The sequence below is a fragment of the Hemitrygon akajei genome, chromosome 5, assembly GCF_048418815.1.
Source record: "Hemitrygon akajei chromosome 5, sHemAka1.3, whole genome shotgun sequence".
NCBI lineage: Eukaryota > Metazoa > Chordata > Chondrichthyes > Myliobatiformes > Dasyatidae > Hemitrygon > Hemitrygon akajei.
The window spans coordinates 126,635,701-126,660,482 of NC_133128.1; the positions used below are offsets into that span (position 1 = coordinate 126,635,701).

The 24,782-nt window shown below is 39.4% G+C and overlaps 1 protein-coding gene across 2 annotated transcripts in view; it reads right to left on the minus strand.

The window, feature by feature from the left end:
- Positions 1-24,782, minus strand: part of rbm44 (RNA binding motif protein 44) — a 100,780-nt gene that overhangs the window by 70,477 nt on the left and 5,521 nt on the right. For both annotated transcript variants that reach the window (XM_073044648.1, XM_073044647.1), the window contains exon 2: positions 2,468-4,283. In XM_073044648.1, coding sequence (XP_072900749.1) covers positions 2,468-3,919 — 1,452 coding nt within the window. In that variant the 5' untranslated portion in view covers positions 3,920-4,283. The remainder of the gene's footprint in view (positions 1-2,467; positions 4,284-24,782) is intronic.

The following is a 24,782-nucleotide window of genomic DNA, read 5'->3' on the forward strand; positions in this document are numbered from 1 at the left end:
AAAATAAAGTGTATAAGATATGGAACACAGCAATTGCTGGAAATCTGGAAGTTAATAGGTCAGGTAGATCTGTAGAAAGAAAAAAAGACAACTAAAAGTAAATTAATATTATAGAATGATGACCTTTAATATATCTGACAGGTTCTGATACAAATTCAAAAGAATGGTTAATTAGAAATTGTCACATTCAATGTTCAGTTCTGAAGACTGTAATATGCTTAGTTAGATAACCAAATACTGTTACTCGAGTTTGATAGGTTTCACTGGAACAGTATAAGAACATAAAGACTGCAAGACCATAAGACATAGGAGCAGAATTAACCCATTCAGCCTATCAAGTCTGCTCTGCCATTCTATCGTGGTTGATCCTGGATCCCACTCAAACACACCCACCTGCCTTCTCGCCATATCCTTTAATGCCCTGACTGATCAGGAAACTATCAACTTCCGCCTTAAATATACCCACGGACTTGGCTTCATTGCAGTCTGTAGCAGAACATTCAACAGATTCACTACTCTTTGGCTAAAAAAATTCCTCCTTACTTCAGCTCTAAAAGGTCACTCAATTTTGAGGCTATGCCCTCTAGTTCTGGATAGCCCCATCATAGAGACAGGCATAGGTAGGTTGCAAACTCAAAAGTGACAGGCAATAGAAGCCCAATGGGTATTTTATCAGATGAAACTGAGGTGTTCCATTAAGTAGTCACCTGATCTGCACTTGGTTTCTGGATCATGAGCAACACATGCAGCACACTAACTTGGAAGCAGTACGAGTGAATTATTCCTTCACCCACAAGCTATGTACTGGATCCCTGTATGATATAAAGAGAAAAGCAGAAACAAAGATATAGGACAAGGAGTAAGTAGACTACTCAAGCCTACTCTGCCATTCAATGTGATCGTGGCTGACCATCCAAATGTTCCTGCCCAACTCTTTTGATTCCTCTAACCCAAAGAACCATAACTAATTCCTTGCAGAAAATATTTGTTCATTTGGCTTCAACTGTTTTCTGTGGGAGAAAATTCTAGAAGAAATTTCTCATATCAGATTTAACTGCCTTCCTTTTATTCCTTAGACTGTCCTGCCTGTTCTTGGTTACCTACACCATTGTGATCATCTTTGCTGCATCTAATCTGTACAGCGCTGAATTTGGTATGCTTTTTAGAGTTCCAAATATATGCTTAATTGGCCATGCTGGTTTTGGTATATTTTATCATGTGCCTCCAAGTATCCTGAAACCGCATCCTTAGTAATGGACTTCAACATCTTCTCAGCCAGAGGTCCCTTTCTTCTGCTTCCCTCCCTTCTTAAAGAGTAGAATGACGTTTGCAATTTTCCAGTCCTTTGGAACCATTCCAGAATCTAGTAATTCCTGAAAAGTGACTTCTAATGCCTCCACAATCTCTTCAGCTAGCACTTTCAGAACTTTGAGGTTCTGAAAGTGGTCCATCTGGCCAAGTGACTTATCTACTTTCAGACCTTTCAGCTTCCCAAGCACCTTCTCCTTAACAATAACAACTACACTCACTTCTGCCCTGACACTCTCGAATTTCTGGGATATTGCTAAGGTCTTTTGCAGTGATGAATGATGAAAAATACTTAAATTTTTCCTCCATTTCTTTGTCCCCCATTACTACCTCTCCAGTGTCATTTTCCAGCAGTCCAATATTACCTCTTACTACTCCTTTATATATTGAAAAAATGCTGGTACCCTCTTTTATATTATTGGCTAGCATTCTTCCTATTTTAACCTGAAGTTCATACCTGAATCTCATACCTGCAATTAATCTGACTATCCCATGTGCCCTTATGAATTTTTTAGACAGTGATATTATATTTACTACTACTTATGCTTCTGGCACCTCTCCTACACCAAGAGGACTGGTTGACTATGGCAAGCTTTTCTGCATATTAGTCCTATAATTCATTTGGCAACTTTGGATGCCTCCATCTGGACCTGTAATTTGTTTATTTAGGAACAACCAGCACCTCTAGTTTGTTCTACTAATTAATTTTCACTCTTTCTATTATGTTTATTTTCTCTACTACTGAGATTTTGAAAGCAAACTCTTGGTAAATAAACAATATACAGTTATAGTGCATATTTTGTGAAGGTCAGTGTCCAACCTATGTACTGCACTGTTTCTGTTTCTCTTTCTCATGCCATTTATAACCTGAAAATAAACTTGAACTTGAACCCGAGTCTGGAATAAAACAATGATGCTTTCTATATAAAAATTAACTAAATTATAATTCAAGACCTGCAGCAACTAGATACAAGTTTAGCTGACCACAAAACATAGGGTACCAATAGTTAAAAAAAAATGACTACACTCCAATGTAATGCCATGGCTATGAAAATGATCTTTTCTTCATTTCAGCTCTCAAAACTTTGGCTTCATCTGTTACCACTTAATTTTATCTATGGTATCTCAAACAAAAGTATTTAGTTGATGAAAAACATACCTTTTCGCTTATATTAAACTCTGTTATTTGTGAGACAGTATTGGTGCATTTCTCCTCTGTATTGACCATAACTGTCTGGGTGCTTTGATGTTTCATAATTGATTCACCAATGGACCATTTGGTGTTACAAGCTACAGTTCCATGTGTTTTATTTTGACCTAGAGTTGGTCTATTTTTGCTCATCAAAATTATGTCTGTGTTGTTAGCTCGGTCAACAACAGAGATCGTAGCTGTTGTGGCTTTATCCATAGTGAAATCAGCTCTGAAATCAGTGCCAGCATCAACAGTTTGATCAACCTTCATAATTAAATCACTAGTGTCTTTGCCGAATGTGCAATCACATTTCATTTGGGTTTCAATGCAAGTACTTTGAAACATGGTAGTACTTCTTGAAGGTGTCACATCTGGTGAATGGTGGACACATTCTGTAGATTTATTATTGTCCCCAGCCATCCTTAATGATCCAAAAGCATCATTCATTCGGACAGTTCTATCAGGGCAACACTCTCCCACCATCATACTTGCAATACTATCACCTACAGCTGATACAAAGGAGTCCTCCAATAAATTCAGCTGATCTGAACTGTCCAAAAGTTCACAGGATTTTTCCCATCTTCGATTTGAATCCACACATATGGATACTGTATTATTTTGTCTTTGGTCACCTTGATTCTGTAAGGTATCCTGAGTTCTGGAAACTGCATTAACAGAAATTCCAGACATCATATTAAGTAGCTCCAATGGTACTTGACTGTCAGTTTCAAGTTTTGTTGATGTACTACGGACAGGTTGATCATTTTCCATTTCTGTTTGGAAAGGGAAACATTGTTCATTTTTATGTGCTGTTTCCAATAATACTTCATTCTTCAGGTCTCTATTATTTCTACTGTTTACTGGTTCAGATTTGCTCCCATTAGAATCTTCAGTATTGCTATCGCCGAATACACTATCACTATTTTGCGCTGGGATCCCAGTAGATTGACATTCTACAAGCAACACTCTATTTTCTACAGGTTGGGAAGCAGATGTCCCATTATTTTCAAGTACAAATGACTGCTGCGTTGAAGTAACAGCAGAAAGGAATGAAGTCTCATCTACATCTTCAGCTGGATCAGAGCAATGTGCTAATTGAAATGAGTCTAATGGATAGCCTGTTGGACTTTGTACTTCTGGGGAAATTTCTCCATGGCTTAAATAATCAAAATCAAAAAAGTAATGGCTTTCTGTGCTATTTGTACTGTGATAACCAGCAGCTAGTTCCATATCTAAGGTATCAGATGTTGCAGAATACTTATATTCAGGAATGTACTGATGCTGAGTTTTCTGGTCAAATTCTTGGAAGCAGTCACTAGAGGCTTCTTGTAAAGGTATTTCGCTCAACTTCCTGTACATCTCAAATTCTGTGTCCAAGGACAGATTGGAGACATCTCCGTTCTCTTTCATCAAATCCATTTTGAGAATTTAATTTTCTTGCCCAAGAGCAGTTAGTGAAGCAGCTACTGTCGGATTGGTAAATAAATTCTTAATGCATGAACTTTCATGGGAAGGCCTGAATTCATCTGCTGAATTCAAAGTAGTTGAAGGCTGAGATTTTACAACAAAAACTTCTTCACCACATTGAATCTGTAATCCCCTACACAGGGCATCAAGTTTTATTGTAAATTCCAAGAGTTCAATTGTTTTAGCACACACAGCTTTGTCATTTGTCTTCTTGCTTACAAGATGAGATCCATAAGCAGTCCTTAAGTACCATGTCCTTTCCCAGTAGTTGAACAAGTTGCAAGAATTCTCTGGTGTTACGCATGAAGTAATTTATCTATAAAATGAATAACAATTAGTGTAATTAATATTTTACAACCCCATTAAAATAGTCCCAATATCTCAAGCAATACCAAATTATTCAATCAGAACTGGGAGAGCGATTTAGGAACTGCAGGAGCATTGGATAGGAGAAATGGTCAGTACTGTACCTCATTATTACCGCTGGTAGATAGACAGATGGACCTGAAATGAGAACAACTTCAAGCTTTTTATGCCATCTTCACCCTTTACTATGCCTACATGAAATTCATATCATAAGTTTACCAATTTGGTATTTGAAAATAGCAAGGTGCGAAACAAGAGTTCTAAAAAATAAAGTATAACAGGATTGAGGATTTTGTCATTAATTGAAACAAAAGGCTGAGTGAGGAAGCTACTCGCAAGGACTGCACAAATTGGGAAATATGGCTTGAGAAATGGTAAATATAGTTTTACCCATCACCTACTGTCTTACTTTTACTTGTTTTCCCTGGCTAACTTCACTCTATATATTCAGTATTAATAATAGGGTTTGACCCAGAACATTAGTCATTCCTCTGCCTCTGCAGATATTAAACAACACACACAGTTCTTCCAGCAGTTTGTTCTTTTTTGTTTAGATTCCAGCATCTGTAGTCCTTGTGTATGCAATCTGCAAGATCTGCTGAGAAAGCATCTGTGGAACACTGTACCTAAGGATAGAACAGCAGCTTCAATATTGAGGTGAAGGAAATCAGTGTTGTTCATTAAAAGATACAAATGTTAGACTTCCCTTTTTCTTTCCACAGAAACTGAACCTGAATCTCAAAATTCTACAGGTAATGATAATTTCAACAGGTAACAATAAAGAAAATCAAACGGAAAGGGTATTTTAAAAGCTTAAAATAGGCAGATAATTAATGGATGAAAATACTAGCAAAAGATGTTTAAATGGCTCACTTGACTGAGTCCACTCATTTTAAATGCTTATTTTACAAAGAAGCCTGGAGGCCCACTCTCAATGATTCAGGAACAGTCACTTCTCCTCTGCCATGAGATTTCTGAACAGTCTATGAACTCATGAACACTAGCTCTTTATTCCACCTTTTGCGCTACTTATTTACTTCGCAATTTACGGTGTAAAGGTTGGTATTCACCCAACCTTTGGAAGTTTTCATGTTTTATTGTTTTACAACATTGAATCACAGTAGATTTAATTTAACAATTTTTTGACAATGATCAAGGGAAAAAGACTCTTTTGTGACAAAGTGAAAACAGATCTCTACAAAATAATCTAAATGAATTACAAACATAAAATAATTGACTGCAAAAGTATTCACCCACTTTAATATGGCACACCAAATCATCACTGGTGCAGCCAATTAGTTATAGAAGTCATAATTAGTTAAATAGAGATCACCTGTGTGCAGTCAAGGTGTTTCAATTGATTACAGTAAAAATACACCTGCATCTGGAAGCTCCAACATTGGTGAGACAGTACCCTGGCAAAAACTACACCATGAAGACAAATGAACTTTCCAAAAGTTACTGAAAAGCACAAATCAGGAGATGAATACAAGAAAATTTCTGAGTCACTAAATATCACTTGGAGTATAGTTAAGTTAATCATCAGAAAGAATATGGCACAGCTGTAAATCTGCCTAGAGTAGGCCGTCCTCAAAAACAGATGATTATGCAAGAAGAGGACTAGTGAGGGAGGTCACCAAGAGACCCATGACAACTCTGGAGGAGATACAAGCTTCAGTGCTGAGATGGGAGAGACTGTGCATACAACTGTTGCCCAGATGCTTCACCAGTCACACCTTTATGGGAAAGTGGCAAAGAAAAAGCAACTGTTGAAAAAGCACGCTGAAATCTCAGCTAGAGTTTGCCAGAAGGTATGTGGGAGACTCTGAAGTCAGCTGGAAGAAGGCTCTATCGTCAGATGAAACCAAAGTTGAGCTTCTCAGCCATCAGACTAAACACTATATTTGGCATAAGCCAAACACCACACATCATCAGAAACACACCATGCCTACTGTGAAACATGGTGGTGGTTACATCATGCTGTGGGAATGCTTCACTGCAGCAGGCCCTGGAAGGCTTGTAAAGGTAGAGGGTAAAATGAACGCAGCAAAATACAGGGTACAGGGAAATCCTGGACAAAAACCTGATGCAGTCTGTTGTTGCGTGAATGACACTGCCGAAGAAAATTACTGGTAGATACAAAGCAGCTTCCTTATTTGAAAAAAACAAGGTACAGCAGGCATCATATGGAGATGCTTTCAGTGGAAAGGTTTGCTGGCCCAACGTGGGCTTGATATTTTATGGTGCCAAACAAATAAAGGACAACTACATATTTACAAAGTATAGACAATGCTTTCTTTTGAAACTACATACCACCTGATTCATATCCATACCACTGTCTGGACTGGGATTCACGGCTTTTAGGAATCCATTGTTCCAAATTAAATCCACAATATATATTCAAAGGCAGAAGACTGGTAGGCAAAGCCATTTGCTAAATGTAAATGACCTAAACCCAAAAATCACTCCAAGAGCCCCTCCGGGACAAAAATAAATTTGTATCAGGAAAGGCTAACTTAGGAGGATCTACTCAAATAGGGCAACAAAAACACCCTGCCTCGAAAATTCCCAATTTTGTGTGCCTCGTTATCTACCCGAGCATTCCCTAATCGCTACCTACCAAATGCTAAGCAGAGATATTGTTCCAGAAATTTGAACAAGTCTTTAGAAATACCGCTTCTTTCATGTGCCTGTTGGCTTTTTCCCTGAAGGCTGATTGCAGCTTAATCACATTCCTTGTCTTCACTCCTTCATTCTCTGGTTGCTGAAACTCTTTCTTTCCAGGGTACCAGCAAGGTAAACGCATGAGGCCCACAGGCCCTCTCACTGATATACAGGAAGCAGTTAGGGTGGTCTCTATGTAAATGACTGAAAGAACCTCTCCCCAGTGACACCCACTTATGAACTGTCCAGTCGATCACTGGCCCAACTGCTGAAATGGACCAGCTCATTTGTATTTACTCGTTCAGACTGGGGGTGACTACCTTCAGAATCTTGCTCAGTCTGAAATGCCATCAAAGTTATGGAACTTGCTGTCTCTGTTTTAACTTAAAATCCCACCCCATCTACTTTCTAATATATTTTCTGTTCTATGCTATTAATCATTTACCTTCAGAAACCAGCCTTCATTGGAGTGCCATCACCATCACACCTTAGCATGCTATTCACGGGTTTCCATCTAGTTCTCGGTGTTTTTTCCCTTTGCGTTTCCCTCAGGTATGTTTTTATCGGCTGTGGTCAGGTTTAGTGTGGCCGGCTGGTGTTCATCTCTTAGGTTATCTGTAATTAATGGTTACTGGGTACACTTGCTCCCCCGCTCGGTCTGTGGGAGCAGCAAGAGGGCGAGTCACATGCTTTAACCTGAGTCCAGTGTTTCCATTGCCTGCCTCGCTGAGTCTGCCCACAGACACAGGTGTCACTTGTTAAAAGTACCATCTGTGGTCCTACCCACCTGGTGGCAAACCCTGGCCTTTCTGGCAGCACCCTCACTGCGACTTTATCGCGGGCTGTGGGAGGACTATCTCCTTTCCCTCTGGCTCTCTCTGATGAGCAATGCGTTGCATTGTTTTGCTTGGTCCTTCAATACTTTAAGTTGGTTAGAAAGGTTTTTCACATACTGTGTCATTCTATCCCTGTAAGCCTCCTTTCTTTGCCATTTCTCCTTCTTTTCTGCCTCCACCTTTTCATATAATTTTACTAAACTGGCTTCGGTCATTTCTTCCTGCACACTTGCAATTTCAATTGCCTCTTGTTTCTCTGCTGCCTTATTCGCAGTAATGTCTGCCCTTGAAGGGACTGGAAAATCTTCATGTTCTAGAGGTAGGCTGTTCAGGATTGTTGCAGGGCCCACCACTATCGGATGCAAACTTGGCATGGTCTTAAGGCGGTATAGCCTATTGTTAATGGATATGATCCACTGGGCTTCTTTACTGGCCATATAGCCAAGTTAGTAGTTGCCGCAGTCTGAGTATCCCCAGGTGTTTTAGTTCCTTCACTTTATCCTGAACAGCGGTCAGTGCATCAGTTTTAATAGGGTACTGCTTATAGGGCTTATACAGACCTTCTTCTATTTTAACTGTGTTTATCTTTACTCGACCACAATCCTGCTTGTGACACCCCACACTGCTGGGAACTGTTAGCTCCAGTCTCTAATAACCGGGGCAGCTGTGACAATGCCAGCCAGGTTGTGTATTCTATTGGTTGTACATGCTCGCTGCCCCTGACTTGTCCAATTATTTCTCCCTTTCCTGAATCAGTAACAGCCCCTGCTTCCCTTAGGATGTCTATTCCAAGAATAGTGCCCTCATTATTTGAACATCTCAATAGGTGCCATCCTAACAGATATATCTGGGTAAAACCTCTCCCTGAAATACTTCCACATTAATTTCCACACTATGCAAAATATAAAAGATGGGTACCAGTTAAACAGTACATACTTAAAACAGCAGAGTACGTACTCTGCAATCTGTTCCTTTTGAGCACCTGAGCTCATGATGCCTGCCAAATTCCTTTGCATCACACTTGCAAAACATGTACACTAAAATGTAGCTCCCTGAATGAGCATACGCACCCCCACTCTGGCGTCCTGAACCATCAGTAACCACCCTTCGCAACTGGTGGCTCCTTCTCACCAAATTAACACGCGAAGTTTTGTCTCTTACATAAACACACATGCACTTGCACACACTACTTTTCAGTTTAGATCTCCGCGTTTGAATTCCTCGTGTTCCTGTGTACCACTGACCCAAACAGATCCAAGTGTAAGTGCTAATTTTTAAAAATACTCACCCACTTAGAATGCTAAGATCGCTGGCCACACGGTGGGGCATCCCACTTATGACACCAAATATTGTTGCATGAATAAAATTGCCAGAGAAATTTTACTGGAAGATACAAAGCAGCTTCTTTATTTGACAAAACAAGGTACAGCAGGGGTCTGCTGGCCAAAGTGGGGCTCGATATTTTAAGTGCCAAACATTGAAGAACAACTCCATATTTACAAAGTGTAGACAATGCTTTCTTTTGAAACTACACACCTCCTGATTTGCATCCATACCAGACGCCAGCATTATCTGGACTGGGATTCACAGCTTTTAGGAATCCATTGTTCCAAATTAAATCCACAATACATATTCAAAGGCAGAAGAGTGGTAGCCAAAGCCATTTGCTAAATGTGATTGACCTAAACCCAAAAATCTAACACATTCTGCAAGATATCTGCGACTTGGGAGAAGATCTGTTTTCAAGCAAGACAATGACCCAAAGCATAAAGCCAAGGCTACGCAGGAATGGCTTAAAAACAACAAGTTAATGTCCTGGAGTGGGTAAGTCAGAGTCCAGACATCAATCCGACTAAGAACGTTTTGACTTGAAAAGGGCTGTGCACTCATGATCTCTATGTAAACTGACAGAGCTTGAGCAGTTTTGTAAAGAATGGGGAAAAGTTGTAATGTACAGACATGCAAAGCAGGTAAGAGACCTATCAACACAGACTCAGTCTGTAATTGCGTCTACTAACTACTGACTTAAAGGGGGTGGGTAATTATGCAATCAATTATATTGTGTTTAATAATTATAATAAATTTAGACCAATTTGTAGAAATTTGTTTTCACTTTGGCATGACAGAGTCTTTTCTGTTGATCAATGTCAAAGGCAGATTACTGGTGCCTTAAAAACCAGTTGCTTCAGGCAGATGGGGCTCATTAGCTGTGGTTGGCAGCTCATCAGAAGGAAAACTCTAAGATCTCAAACCTCTGCTGCCTTGTGGCTATACACACTCATGGGGAACGCTTCAGGAGTAAACCTCGAAGGGAAAAATCCAGTGCTGGAGTCCTCAAGGTAGTCCTACATTAAGTTCAATGCCGACTGGCAATTCCTGCGACGTTGCTGATACCAAACTGTATTGGTCTCTGCCGCTCCTTTGGGTTCATCAGATCCATGGAGAGGGGGAGCTTGGCACATGGGCAACAGCTTGCTCTCCATATTGTACTGCCTAGGCTTGCGTATCTAACAGCTAGGGTGCATTATCCATGGTTAATCCTGACTGATGGAGGCTCTCACCTCACATATAATGCATTGGGGACTGCCTGTACTTCAATAATAGATTCACTTTCAACTAGAGGCTTTTAAAATTTTTTGCTTGCAATTATGTATATAGTGCCTACCAAACCATTGCCAACATTTCATGAAAAAAACTTCATAAAAGTGACTACTTAAATTTTTTTGGATGGCATTACTGAAAGATAATTTAGACCATATAATTTGTATTTGGTGCATTTACAAATAGAGCCCACACTTCATTAATTTTGTGATGCATTTTGTGCATTTACCACATTTAAGATACTGTGTAGATATAAACTTAAATGTCAGTCAGTACCAGAAAGCATCAGTTACTGCCATCTTAAATTGTCCTGAAAAATGTTGTCTCATTTTTACTATGTACGGTACATAGCAGTTATGGTCAAAATGACAATAAAAGTGACTTGACTTGACTATCACTTCATCAGGACTCATGAACAGTCTCAGCCCAAAACATCGATTGATTACTCTTTTCCATAGATGTTATCTGACCTGCTGAGTTCTTCCAGTATTTTTGTGTGTGTTGCTGTGGTCTCACCTATACCCTACAAATGTGTTATATTATCAATATCACACGAGGTTCTGCAGATCAATACACACTTGATGAAGTGTCTCAACCTGAAACATCAATTATTTATTCCTCTCTATAGGTGCAGTCTGGCCTGCTGAGCTCCCCTAGCATTTTCTGTGTGTTGTTGCATTATCAAAGTCGAGTTTATTGTCAATCCTCTTATTTTTGATTCCTCCTATATAGAAATAGAAATCCTCCTATTTCTGGTTCCATCTACTGTCCACCTCTCCCTTAATGATTCTAATTATGACTTCCTTTATCAGATTTCAGCATCAGTAACCTGTTGTGTTCCTGCTCATCCCTCTCCAGCAGCTGTCTCCAATCATCACACTCTTTTCCTCTCACCTCACTCCACATGCCTCATTTTTTCCTCTTCTACCTGCCTGTCATTTTACCCTTCCTTAGTATCCTAATCACCTTGGACTACTGCTTCATAACTCCCCTTCTCTCTATACTGGCCATTTCACCTTCTGCTCACAGTGGCTTTCCTACCACAGATGCTGTTTGACCTGCAGGGTCTTCAACATTTTAGATCATGATTATAATAAATTTAGGGAACAATCAAGTTATGCTTTCAGAAGTTTAGTGAGAGCTGATTGAAAGAGTTTTGGCATTAGGACACTTCTTAACTCATTGTGCTTGAATACCACTGTTGCCAAAGTTCTCTTGCATAGTGAAGTTCCCAATGTGGAGTTATGTAGCACAGAACTAGGTAGTTCTGCCCACCATGTCTATGACAGTCATCAAGTTATTTACCAGCACTCAATCTGTAGCCTTCTATGTCTCAACATCTGCTTCCCTAGTTACAATTGGTTTTGGTTTATTATTGTCACTCATATCAAGGTACAATGAAAAGCTTGTCTTGTGGACGGACAGACATACAGATCAAGTCATTACGAGTTCCGTTCCTGAGTCCATCCAAGTCGAAACAAGTACATCCAGTATTATTTAACTTCAGTTAGTCAAACATTTGTCTTAGTATATAGTATATAATTTACCTTTCTATGCATATAAAACACTTAAGAAACGTATGTATTTCAATAATTAAACCACTATGTTGCTTAGTAATAATTGTAGCTTTCATCTGGGCAGGGCCTTTCACATGCTCCATTATTCTCATTTTATCCCTTAAAATTGTTGCAGTTGTTGACGGACTGTAGCCTAACGCTTTTCCAATGACCGATGACATTTCACCTCTTTCCAAACGCTTTATTATTTCCACTTCATTTTCAATCACGATCGCTTCCTGTCAACAGAACAGAAACACTGCAGGCAGCGGGTCCCAAGCTCTACCGGGTCCTAAGGACCACCGCACTGAATTCCCCGGGTCCTAAAGTCCACGACACTGAGACAGGTTAAATGGGACAAGTGGGGACTGTGCTGAGTTTGGGTATTTGATCCTCCACAATATTCCACGTGGGAATTTAAAGTGGAGTTGGCAGTGTTTTTTTTACGAGGTCGAGTTGCAAGCTCGACATCAACCCAGCACGGAAGGAGAGCGCACTCAGAAGCGGTCTGTCACTGGATCGAACTCGGGAACCTCCATTCTCGAGCCCGGCGCTGATCTCACTGCGCCACCAGCTGACCAGAAAAGGGGGCCTGGGCGGGGTCAGGGTGAATCTTGCTGAGAAATATTTAAGCCAAATACAAAGATATACACTCAACACAGTGTCAACGGCAATGACTTAAAATGGCGGACAGTGTTGCGATCTGACTTAAAATGGCGAATGGCATTGCGGTCCGACTAAAATGGTGGACGGTGTCCTCCTTCCTCGGTTCGTAAGTATGAGCTGCTCGCAAGTTGGGCATTCGTAACTTGGGGACTACCTGTACATGTATGCCACCGTTCACTACCCCGATAATTCATTTTCTTGAAGTCATTCACAGTAGCACAAGAAATACAGTAGAATCAATTAAAAAAAACTGCACACAAGTCTGAAAACCAATTGGCAATAGATGACAAACTGCAAATACAAAAAAAATCTTAAGTCTCTCTTAAAAAATCTCTCTTGTCCACTATGGTTCTGTCTAGCTTTAAGCCTGCTCTCTTATTTACTGAATTAGACAATAATTGGGTATCACATCAAAAACAACCAAATGAGCTACATCTTTTATACATGGATAATTTTAAATTATGTGCTCCTTCATCAGTTAAGATAAAGCAAATAATTCAAATAGTAAGCCTATTTTCCAATGATATAAACATGAACTTTAGATTGGATAAATGCAGAACATTAAACATAAAGAAAGGTGCAATAGAGCTAGCAGGATACAATATAACCAATGGATGAATATGAAACGTAAGTATCTGGGTAAGTAAGTAAGTAATTTTTGCAGACGCGGCCTAGATGATGAGTGCGTCTTCAGGGTTCCGGTGTTTCATGGCTCTGGTGACGTGCTGATTCCAGGCCAGTGTCCCTGATTGAAGTGCTGCAGGAGAACCCCGAACACTGGGAACAGGTTAGCTCCTGAGACTAGTGTGCCCGGAGAGCTGCACCTTTTTGGTGCCAACTCTCTGGGCACAGAGCTTGAAAACAGCGATGCAATAGTCTTCTAACATCGTAAATCCACAAGTTGTTTGTTATGTCTCCCGTCTCACTGTGAAATGGGGATGCCTCTTTTTCCCCCTTATTTGGGGGGGGGGGGGAGAGAGCCTGTAGTTATGTTGAATTACTGGGTGAACGAGTAGTTTTTGGTGTACTGCAAGTTTGTATCTTTATTGATGCTTTGCCACATGCTTGTGTACTCAGTGGAGGGTGCTGATGCTTTTTGGGGGGGGGGGTCATTGCCTTGCTGCTGCTTGTGCATTGGAGGGGGGAGCTGTGGGGTTCTAACGTTTTAACTGTTATTCATTCTTTAGGGCAATTGTCTGTTTTCATGGATGTCTGCGAAGAAACAGAATTTCAGGATATATATTGTATGCATTTCTCTGACATTACATGTACCTACTGAGAAGTTACTTCCAGGCTTAAGAAGATCTGTCCAACAGAGCACAATAGTAAAAATGTAACAAAGGCAATAAACACCTTCACTATACTTATATTAATATACTCTCTTGGCATAATATATTGAGCCAAAATTGATCTGGAAAATTTACAAAGAAAAATAAGAACTGAAACAACAAATTTCAGAAAACATTATGTACATTTGAATGCACTTAGATTAATACTGCCTAGACAGAAGGATGAAGAGGAATAACAGACATTAAAAATCTACATAAATCAGATAAAACTTCAAAGGATATACTTTCATCAATGAAAACAGGAATCAGCACTCCATGCAAGCATATGCAATTCTGATAAGAGGTATGCACCACTAAACTTAAAAGAGAGCACAACCCAGAAAAAAGATATTGTCATTATTGAAGAAAATCATAACCCATGGAAGAGCTTAACCCTCCATGGAAGACATCCCCACAATTTGAGCAGACTAGGTGTTGACAAGGAAGCATTGAACGCCAGGCTCAGAGTTGGAGACCTCTTTCCCAGAAACAGAAGGTTCCTTGTGGCAATACAGGTCCAGGTGGTTAACACAAAAAAATGATCAAAAATACACAATAAAAGACCAATAAATTCAAAACGATATACCTAGAAAACGCCGAGAAAAAATAAAGAAACAATCCAACAAATTACAGGATCCCGTAGCAGTTCAATACGACCTGATTACTTATACAGGCATAATCAAGTCATAAACTAGCTACCAATCATAGTGCATAAACTAGCTACCATTTGCTATAGTATTTATACGGAACTGTTGTTAACGACACAGAACTGGAAGTCATACTTGGGTTAATTTTTTTGGTAGAGCTAGCTGCTTTTTTTGGTAGCCGTCTAGTTTTGGGTCGCGAGGGTGGGGCGGGTTCTCCAGTTCCAACACTACTCACTGTTTCCTTTGCTTTCCTGTGTTACTCAGGACATGTTTCTGTTTTGATTCTACGAATCTATGTTTACATTTTTGCTCCCAGACTGTTATTGTACTGCTTGACTTTTTATATGCCTGCTGCCTTCTACGCACTAACAATTGATAATGGTTAATACACTTAAATTTGTGAGCTGGAATGTAAAGGGATTGAATCACCCTGTTAAAAGAAGGAAGGTCTTCTCACATATTAAACATCTCAAAGCTGACATTGCTTTCCTTCAAGAAACTCATATTTGTTGTTTTGATAACTCCCGGCTTTTGTCAAAGTGGGCGGGTCAGCATTTTCATTCATCCTTTGCCGCCAAAGCTAGGGGGGTCTCCATCCTTATTAATTCAAATATTCCTTTTGAACTCCATAATAAGATATCTGATACAAATGGCCATTTTATTATTGTTTCTGGTAAACTATATAATACTAAAGTTGTACTAGCAAACCTGTATGCCCCCAATTTTGATTATGTTAATTTTTTTGAACTTTTTTTCTCCTCACTACCAGACTTAAACTCATACTCTTTTATACTGGGTGGTGATTTCAATTGTTGGTTAGATCCTAATTTGGATCGATCGTCCTCTGTTACTAGACCACCTACTAAATCTGCCTTAGCTATTCAATCGTTTCTCTCTAATTATGGTATCTCTGATATATGGCGTTTCCTTCATCCTACTGAGAGAGATTATTCTTTTTTTTCACATGTTCACCATACCTTTACTAGAAATGACTACTTCTTACTCGATAATCAACTCATTCCATTTGTCTATTCTTGTGATTATCAGAGTATACTGATTTCTGACCATGCCCCAATTACTCTGTCTTTAAATTTTCCTGGTCTCCCTCAGAGGAATAAACACTGGCGGTTTGATTCGACTTTATTATCGGATGATGATTTTCTAAAATTTATTAAGGATCAGATAACCTTCTATTTTAACACCAATACATCACCTGAAGTGTCATCCCAGATTGTCTGGGATGCCATGAAAGCATATTTGAGGGGCCAAATAATCTCCTATACAGCAAATCTTAATAGAAAGTCCTGTGCAGATCGATTAGACCTCATTAATCAGATTAAAGATTTGGATCAACTGTATGCTCAATCTAAGAACCCTGAACTATACAAGAAGCGTGTAGAACTTCAAGCTAAATTTAACCTCCTGTCTACTCAACCTGTCGAACGCCAACTTCTTGAAAGTAAGAGTCGCTTTTATATCCATGGCGACAAATCTGGTAAATTTCTAGCCAATCAGTTGAGGCGTTCCAAAGCCAAACAGCATATTACAAAGATCCGGAAGGAGAATGGTGACCTTACATCGGATCACCTAGAAATCAATGACGCATTTAAACATTTCTACTCTCGACTTTATTCCTCTGAATCTTTGAATGACAATATCTCTGTTGACCATTTTTTAAATAATCTGAATATTCCTTCGCTTTCATCTGATTTTAAAGCCAAACTTAATGCGCCTATATCATCAGAAGAAATATCTTTTGCAATTTCTGCATTGTCTTCAGGGAAATCTCCTGGACCTTATGGGTCCCCCGTAGAATTTTATAAATCATTCTCTTCACTTCTCTCTCCTCAGTTACTCTCAGTATTATCTGACTTGTTTAGGTGTGGCCAATTGCCACCCTCCTATAATGAGGCATCTATTATTCTTTTATTAAAAAAGGGTAAAGACCCAACAGAGTGTTCCTCGTATAGGCCGATTTCTTTGCTTAATTTTGATGTTAAAATCTTGGCCAAAGTCTTGGCTTATAGATTAGAAACTGTTATTCCCTCTATTATTTCCGATGATCAAACTGGTTTTATTAAAAACCGTCTCCCTTTTTTTAACATGCGACGCTTATTTAACATTTTATATTCACCTCCAACTGGGATTCCTGAATGTGTTATTTCCCTCGATGCAGAGAAAGCATTTGATCGTATAGAGTGGAATTACCTTTTTGCAGGTTTAGAAAAATTTGACTTCGGTCAAAGTTTTATCTCCTGGGTCAAATTGCTGTATTTGTGTCCTACTGCCTCCGTTTTAACTAATTTTCAGAAATCCCAGTTATTTAACCTCAAATGTGGCACCCGTCAGGGATGCCCTTTAAGTCCCTTTCTCTTTGATTTGGCTATAGAACCCTTGGCGATAGCATTTCGAAATTGTCCTGAACTGACCGGGATTTGGAGAGGGGGTGTTAAGCATAAAGTTTCTCTTTATGCCGATGACTTATTACTTTTTCTTTCAAATCTGTCTACATCCTTACCTCCAATGTTTTCACTTCTTGACCAGTTTAGCCAGCTCTCTGGATATAAACTTAATTTACATAAGAGCGAACTTTTCCCAATTAATAAAGAAGCACAAGAATTAACATTTCGTGATCTCCCTTTTAAAGTAGTTCATAACCAATTTACTTATCTTGGGATTACAGTCACAAGAAAGTTTAAAGATCTCTTTCATGAAAATTTTGCCAATCTTTCATATACTATTAAACAGAGTCTGTTACAATGGTCACCTCTTTCTATGTCTTTGGTAGGTCGTATTAATGTTGTTAAAATGTATGTTCGCCCTAAACTTTTATATTTATTTCAATCAATCCCAATTTTTATTCCTAAATCTTTTTTTGATTCCTTAGACTCTATTACTTTATTATATCTGTGGAAGAATAAGCGCTCTAGAATTAATAAAGGTTATAAAGGAATTAATAAAGGTTATCTCCAAAAATCTAAAAGGGAGGGTGGCATGGCTTTACCTAACTTTCGTTTATATTATTGGGCAGCCAATATACGTTGGTCTTTTTTTCACGGCCAACCCGAGTGCCCTAATTGGGTGGCAATGGAGTTGAGCTCCACTAAAGAATTATCTATCTCTGCACTTCTTGGGTCTGTACTCCCTAGTAGTTTGTCCAGATTAATAGTTAATCCTCTTGTTAGACACACTCTGCATATATGGGCTCAGTTTAGGAAATTTTATGGTTTCCATGGTTTTTCCTTTTCTAGCCCTATCTTACAGAATCACCTTTTTTTTTACCTACTACGTATGACTCAGCATTCCATGATTGGTATAGGAAGGGCATTAGACATTTTGAAGATCTTTTTATTGATAATCACTTCGCTTCTTTTCAACAGCTCTCTGCTAAGTTCAATCTGCCCAATGCTCATTTTTTTAGATATCTCCAAATTAGACACTTTATTACTCCTTTAATTCCTAACTTCCCTGAAATGCCTGAGAAAAATGTTATGGACTTATTTCTTTCTATTAATCCACTAGGTAAAGGTTTAATATCATTTATTCGTGATAAATTAGCAGCCTTACGACGTGCCCCTGTGGATAAAATTAAAATGGCATGGGAGCATGATTTAAATACCTCCTTATCTGATGAGACTTGGGACTCGATTCTCAAATCGGTTAATTCAACTTCTCTTTGTGCTCGCCATTGCCTTTTACAGCTTAAGATTGTTCATAGAGCCCATATGTCTAAATCTAAATTATCTCGATTTTACCCTAACATTAGTCTGCTTTGTGATAAATGCAAAAGGGGCGAGGCCTCTCTCATTCATATGTACTGGCTTTGTCCTAGCTTGGAGAAATTTTGGAAAGATGTCTTCATAACGTTATCGCATATTCTGAATCACCACTTAGAACCTAACCCTTTAATTGCTTTGTTCGGTTTCTGGGGTGAGACAGATTTACGTCTGAATTCGACTAAGTGTTGAATATTATCTTTTGCCTCTCTCCTGGCTAGACGTTTAATCCTCCTTAGATGGAGAGATGTTGCCCCGCCCATGCATGCTCAATGGCTTAACGATATTATGGCCTGCTCAGACCTTGAAAAAATTCATTATTCAGTTCTTAATTCGGATTTAAAGTTCCATAAGGTCTGGGGACCTTTTATTGAGTACTTTCATAACCTTCCTCTTGACTAGGGTTTTTTTTCAGTCCCTTGCTTTCAGCTTTTTTTGGTAGTAGGCATTAATATCTTCTGTTGCTAAGTGTATTTACAGTTTTGGGGGTTTGATTGTCCTGATTTATATTCTCTATATTGTGTTGTGGTTGGTCTGGAGTTTTTTTGTTGCGGGGCTTGGGGAGGATACTAATTTTACATGTCTTCAATTTGGGTGCTTTCTCAATTATCTTTCTTTGTATTATATTATTATTGTATGTTTATTTTTGCACTGTATCAATGTTCATTTTGATTTGGGTTTTTTTTAATCTGTAGCTACGTAGAAAATGTATAAAAAAACTAATAAAAAAATAAAGAAAGCCTCAGACACAGTGCTTACCAAGTTAAGAGCCCATGGTATTACAGGAAAGTTACTAGCATGTTTAGAGTATTGACTGATTGGTAGGAGGTAGTGAGTTGGAATAAAATGATCCTTTTCTGGTTGGCTACCAATAACTAGTGTTGTTCCTCAGGGGTCGGTGTTGGGACCGCATCTTTTTATGCTGTACGAGGGGTGATTGATAAGTTTGTGGCCTAGGGTAGAAGGGGGTGAGTTATACAGCTCTTTTTACATGCATGTGCAGTTCAACACTTTGAGTGATTATGCAGAAAGTTTGAAGTTAATAACTTTTGTGGTATTTCTGTTTCTGATAATTGAAAATTGCAAGTAAACACTGTCTGAGAAAATGGACATCGGCCTTCATGCAGTCATCCGCTTATCAAGGTCTCAAGGGCTTATCACCCAAGGAGGAAACGAAGACATGGTGGCAACAATAGGGGAGGGTGCCCCTTCTTACAGCATGGTGAAGAAGTGGGCTGCTGAATTCAAATGTGGCAGCGAGAGCCTGGAAGATGACCCCCATCCTGGAAGGTCTGTCATCGTCACCACACAGGAGACCATTGACAAGATCCATGACATGATCTTGACAGATGGTGAATAACACAGTGGTACATTGCCACAGAGCTGGGTATCTCCCAGGAATGCGTCCATGCAGTTATCCACAACGAACTCTAAATGACCGAGGTGTCAGCTCGATGGGTCCCGAAACTCCTCAGGCCTGATGAGAAGCAGATTCGGCACGTCAAGCCATTTGTGAGGCGGATCCCGAGAGATTTCTCCAGCAATTCGTAACCACGGATGAGACTTGGATCCACCACTTCCAACCAGAGACGAAAGAACAATCGAAACAATGGAAACACCCAGGATCTCTGACTCCCAAGAAAACTAAGTCAGTGATGTCCGCAGGCAAGGTGATGGCCTCTGTTTTCTGGGATGCAAAGGGAGTGCTGCTGGTGGAAACGGGGTCACATTGTTACAGGGGCCTACTACGTTGATCTCTTGAGACAGCTACGGGAGAAAATCAAGAAGATTCGGCGTGGGAAGCAGACAAGAGGAGTGCTCTTCCACCAGGACAACACTCCAGCTCACAAGTCCACAGTGGCAATGGCTGTCCTCCAGGAATGCAGATTCAAACTTGTCAAACACCCGCCCTACTCACCTGATTTGGCACTCTCAGACTACTACCTGCTCCCCAAGATGAAGAAGGAGCTCAGTGGTTGCCATTTTGACACTGATGATGATGTCATCGCTGCTGTGGACCACTTTCTGGAGGTCCAAGATGCCGACTTCTACAAAGAAGGGATCCGTATGCTCCACCACTGCTGGACTGAGTGTGTAAATGTAGGAGGGGACTATATTGAAAAACAAATGTGCTAGGTTTTCTAAAATTGACTCCTTCTACCTTAGGCCACAAATTTATTAATCACCCCTCGTACATCAATGATTTAGATGATTGAATAGATGGCTTTGTTGCCAAGCTTGCAGATGATGTGAAGATTGGTAGAGGGGCAGGTAGTGTTAAGGAAACAGGAAGGCTGCAGAAGGACTTAGACAGATTAGGAGAATGGGCAAGAAAGTGGCAAATATGATGTTGGAAAATGCATGGTCATGCACTTTGGTAGTAGAAATAAATGTGCAAACTATTTTCTAAACAGGGAGAAAATCCAAAAATCTGAGATGCAAGGGGACTTGGAAGTCCTTGTATAGAACACTCTAAAGGTTAACTTGCAGGTTGAGTCAGTGGTGGGGAAGGCAAATGCAATGTTAGCATTCATTACAAGAGGACTAGAATATAAGAGCAGGGATGTGATGCTGAGGCTTTATAAGGCACTGGTGAGGCCTCAACTTGAATATTGTGAACAATTTTGGGCTCCTTATCTAAGAAAAGATGTGCTGGTATAGGAGAGGTTCACAAGGATGATTCCAGGAATTAAAGGGTGAACATGAGGAATGTTTGATGACTCTGGGCCTGTACTTGCTGTAATTTAGAAAGCTGAGGGGGAGATCTCATTGAGACCTTTTGAATATTGAAAGGCCTACACAGAGTAGATGTGGAAAGGACATTCCCCATGGTGGGAGAAGTCTTAGGCAAGAGGGCACAGTCTCAGGATAGAGGGGCAATCACTTAAAACAGAGATGTGGATAAATTTCTTTATGCAGAGGGTGGTGAATTTGTGGAATTTTAACCACAGGCAACTGTGGAGGCCAGGTTATTGAATATATTTAAGGCGGAGATTGATAGGTTCTTGATTTGCCACGACATCAAAGGTTGCCAGGGAGTGGGACTGAGAAGGGGAAAAGAAAGATCAGCGATGATTGAATGGCAGAACAGACTTGATAGGCCAAATGGCCTAATTCTGCTCCTATGTCTTATGGTCTCAGGTTTTACCAGCTTGAGCTGAGAAAAAGTCAAAAAATAACAATAACAAATAAATAAATCATATTGAGAACATGAGTTGTAGAGTCCTTGAAAGCAATTCATAGGTTGTGGAATCAGTTCAGTGCTGGGCTGACTGAAGTTATCCACACTGGTTCAGGAACCTGATAGTTGATGGGTAGTAACTGTTCCTGAACTTTGGTATATGTTAAAATAGAATGGAAGTCTGTAAGACAAAATGATGTTAGCTCAGAGTGAGATAATTTTGAAAAAGTACAAGAGAACCAATCCACAGCTCTATTTTCAGAAAGTCAAGGAAGTACAAGTCTGCAGCCATAATAGTGGAAAGTGGTGAAAAAGATGTTTGGCTGGGCTGAAGGTTGTAAGAGAATAGGGAGTGCAGCTGGTACCACCAAGGGTTGGAAAAGTACTAATGTAAGGAGTTATGAAGGGTATAAGAGGCTCTTTCTTTGTGCAGGAGAGAACTTTGTCTTAGGATAGGTAATGGCCCATGCTAGGGACAAATATGTCAAGTCAAGAGTAAGGGAAAGAGAGAAAACAGGCTGCGTGAAAGATTGTTGTATCTGTGTCTCCTCTCCAACATGCAGGGATCAGCATGTTTACTGGATGATATGTATTATTTTGATTTCTGTACTGCTACTACTGTAGACATTTGATTTTCTTCCTGCATTGCATTTGTACTAGTTCTAATAAACTGTTTTCTTGTGATTTTAATGTGTGGAGTACCTCCTTTGTTTATGGATACATATACTCTGAGCTGAATAAGTAAAGAACACATAACAAATTTTTAAATATTTTTCATTACAGACCCATTGTCAGATTATAACTTGATGGTATTCTTTAAACAAGACTTTCAAATTGCATTCACTCTTGATACAACTGTCACTTGCTATTTAATAATAAAGCAAGTCATTGCTGGAGTTTTCAGTACTACTGAAAAGGCGTATCATTCCTTAACATTCATAAAGAAGTTTACATTCTGAAACAGGTTACAAATTTCTTTGGGGCATTTTAAAAACAAGAGCTGAAGGTCATCAAGAATCACAATACTAACGTAAAATTCCTTCTCATTTCCATTTTAGTTAGGCTAAAACGACGCTCCACAGGAATCAAGCTCTCAGCCTTCACTTTGTTAAGTCTCTCAGGATCTTAGATGTTCCAGTATAAACGCTTCCGTCCAGTTTGTATAACCTTTTCCCACAAAACAAGCTATCAACTAGGCAATTTTTTTTTAAACTGCTATGAATCCATGCATTCTTCTTCAAATAGGGACACCATAACTGCTCTCACTACTCCAGGTGCGGTCTCACCATTGTTATCTACAACTCTAAAAAGTGTACCCTACTTGTATAATCCATTTGCTTTGCATTGGAATATAGCTTCATGTTTCCTGTGCTCTCATATCTAGGTCCCTCTACATTATGTATTCTCTCTCCATTTAAATAATATTATTTTTCTATTCATCTTAACAAAATGGATTACCTCACTTCCCGAAGTTGTTTTGCACAGGCTAATATTTTGCCCATTCTATTCCTTTCCAAAACCTTTCCACCTTCTTCATAACCTGTTTATTCACCTGCCTTTATATCAGCAACAATACAATCAGTCTATTCATCAAAGTCTTTAATGTAGCATAAACAATAGTGAAAACGTAATATTTAACCCAGTGACACTGATAGCTAAATGCAAAATAAACGAGTGCCATGCTAATCTTTCAGATGTATTCAGGGGAGAGGAAAATTCTTAATCTTAGACATCCAGTCAGATTGCACCATAAGTTTGTCATCCAATCATGCACACTTCATGTTTAATAGCTTGCTACCTTCCAGAACAAGTTGGACCCATTGTTAGATGCCATGAAAACTGTGCAAGCTGAGCTGACTTTTTTTTTAAGAGATTAAGTTAGGTTCATAAGGCTTCTCTTAGCCAAAAACAGACATCAAATACATTGTCTTCCAGGGAATGCCAGTTCAAAAGCCCAAGGATTTCCACCACATAATACTGGTTTACAGCAATAGCTAGCAGCCAATGTTATTCCACTATTCAAGGAGAGAAACAGGGATAAGCCTGTTAACAACAGACTGTTGAGTCTCACATCGGCAGCAGGGAAAGCAATTGGGGAGGATTCTTGGGGATAGGATTTTCAAGCATTTGGAGAAATGTGGTTTACTTAGAGTAAAACACTGTTTTGTTTGGCTATATTCATGTGTATGGTTGAATGACAATTATACTTAAACTTGAACTTGGGGATAGTCAGTATGGCTTTGCGTGGGGCAGATCATGTTTTGCTAACTTGATTGAGTTTGTCGAGGAGGTAATGAAGGTGACTGAGGGTAGGGCTGTAATATATTGTGGAGGTGACAGATACTGTAAGAGTTAGATTGATCTTAGAGTAGGTTAAAGGGCCGGCACAACATCATGGGCCAAAGGGCCTGAACTGTGCTGCTGCTAAACTCTCTTACACCAAAGTAGCTAAATGACTATTGATCGTGTTTGAAAGAAGCCATTGGCAGCCTCTAGGAGTACCTCAAAATGACGCAGTGATGCAATGTTTAGAGGTCGGTGGAGGTAAATAAAATGATGAAATAGATCAGCAGTAAACTGGAAGATTATTAAGGATTAAACTAGTAAGCAGTAAAACTAGTAAATAAACAAGGATTTAGTTAAGGAAATTCAAAAACCTCTATTTCTTTGAAGAAACTCTAGCCCAAACAGAATGCATAAAATGACATACAAAATGCATGAAATACTCTATTCACACAGTACCTTCAGTCTGGAATCCACCTTACAGCTCTTGGTAACCTGCAGTAAACCACATTATCAATCATCATGTGAACAACTCAACTGGTCATTTTTTTCAATAATCCTGGCTGAACTGTTATAGTCATTACCACTGAGTGCAGTCCAGCATTCTATATGCCTTTAATGATAGCTCCGAAAAATTCAAAATACATACCTTTTGAATATGGAGACTGTTCTGCATCTCTCATTAGTTCACTACAGTTCTTACATTTTCTTGTATGTAATACATTGAAGTAGCTGCACTTTTCACAAAGCCAAATGCAGTAAAATGCCAGACATTCCTGTCCTAAATGCAAAGATATGTGTATGCAATTAACTCTGAGCTGTTGCCAACCTCAATAAATCTTGCCCTCTTGCCGAACAATGGTCCAAAAAACATTCAAACACAAAAGACTAAAACAAACTACAAACTTCCA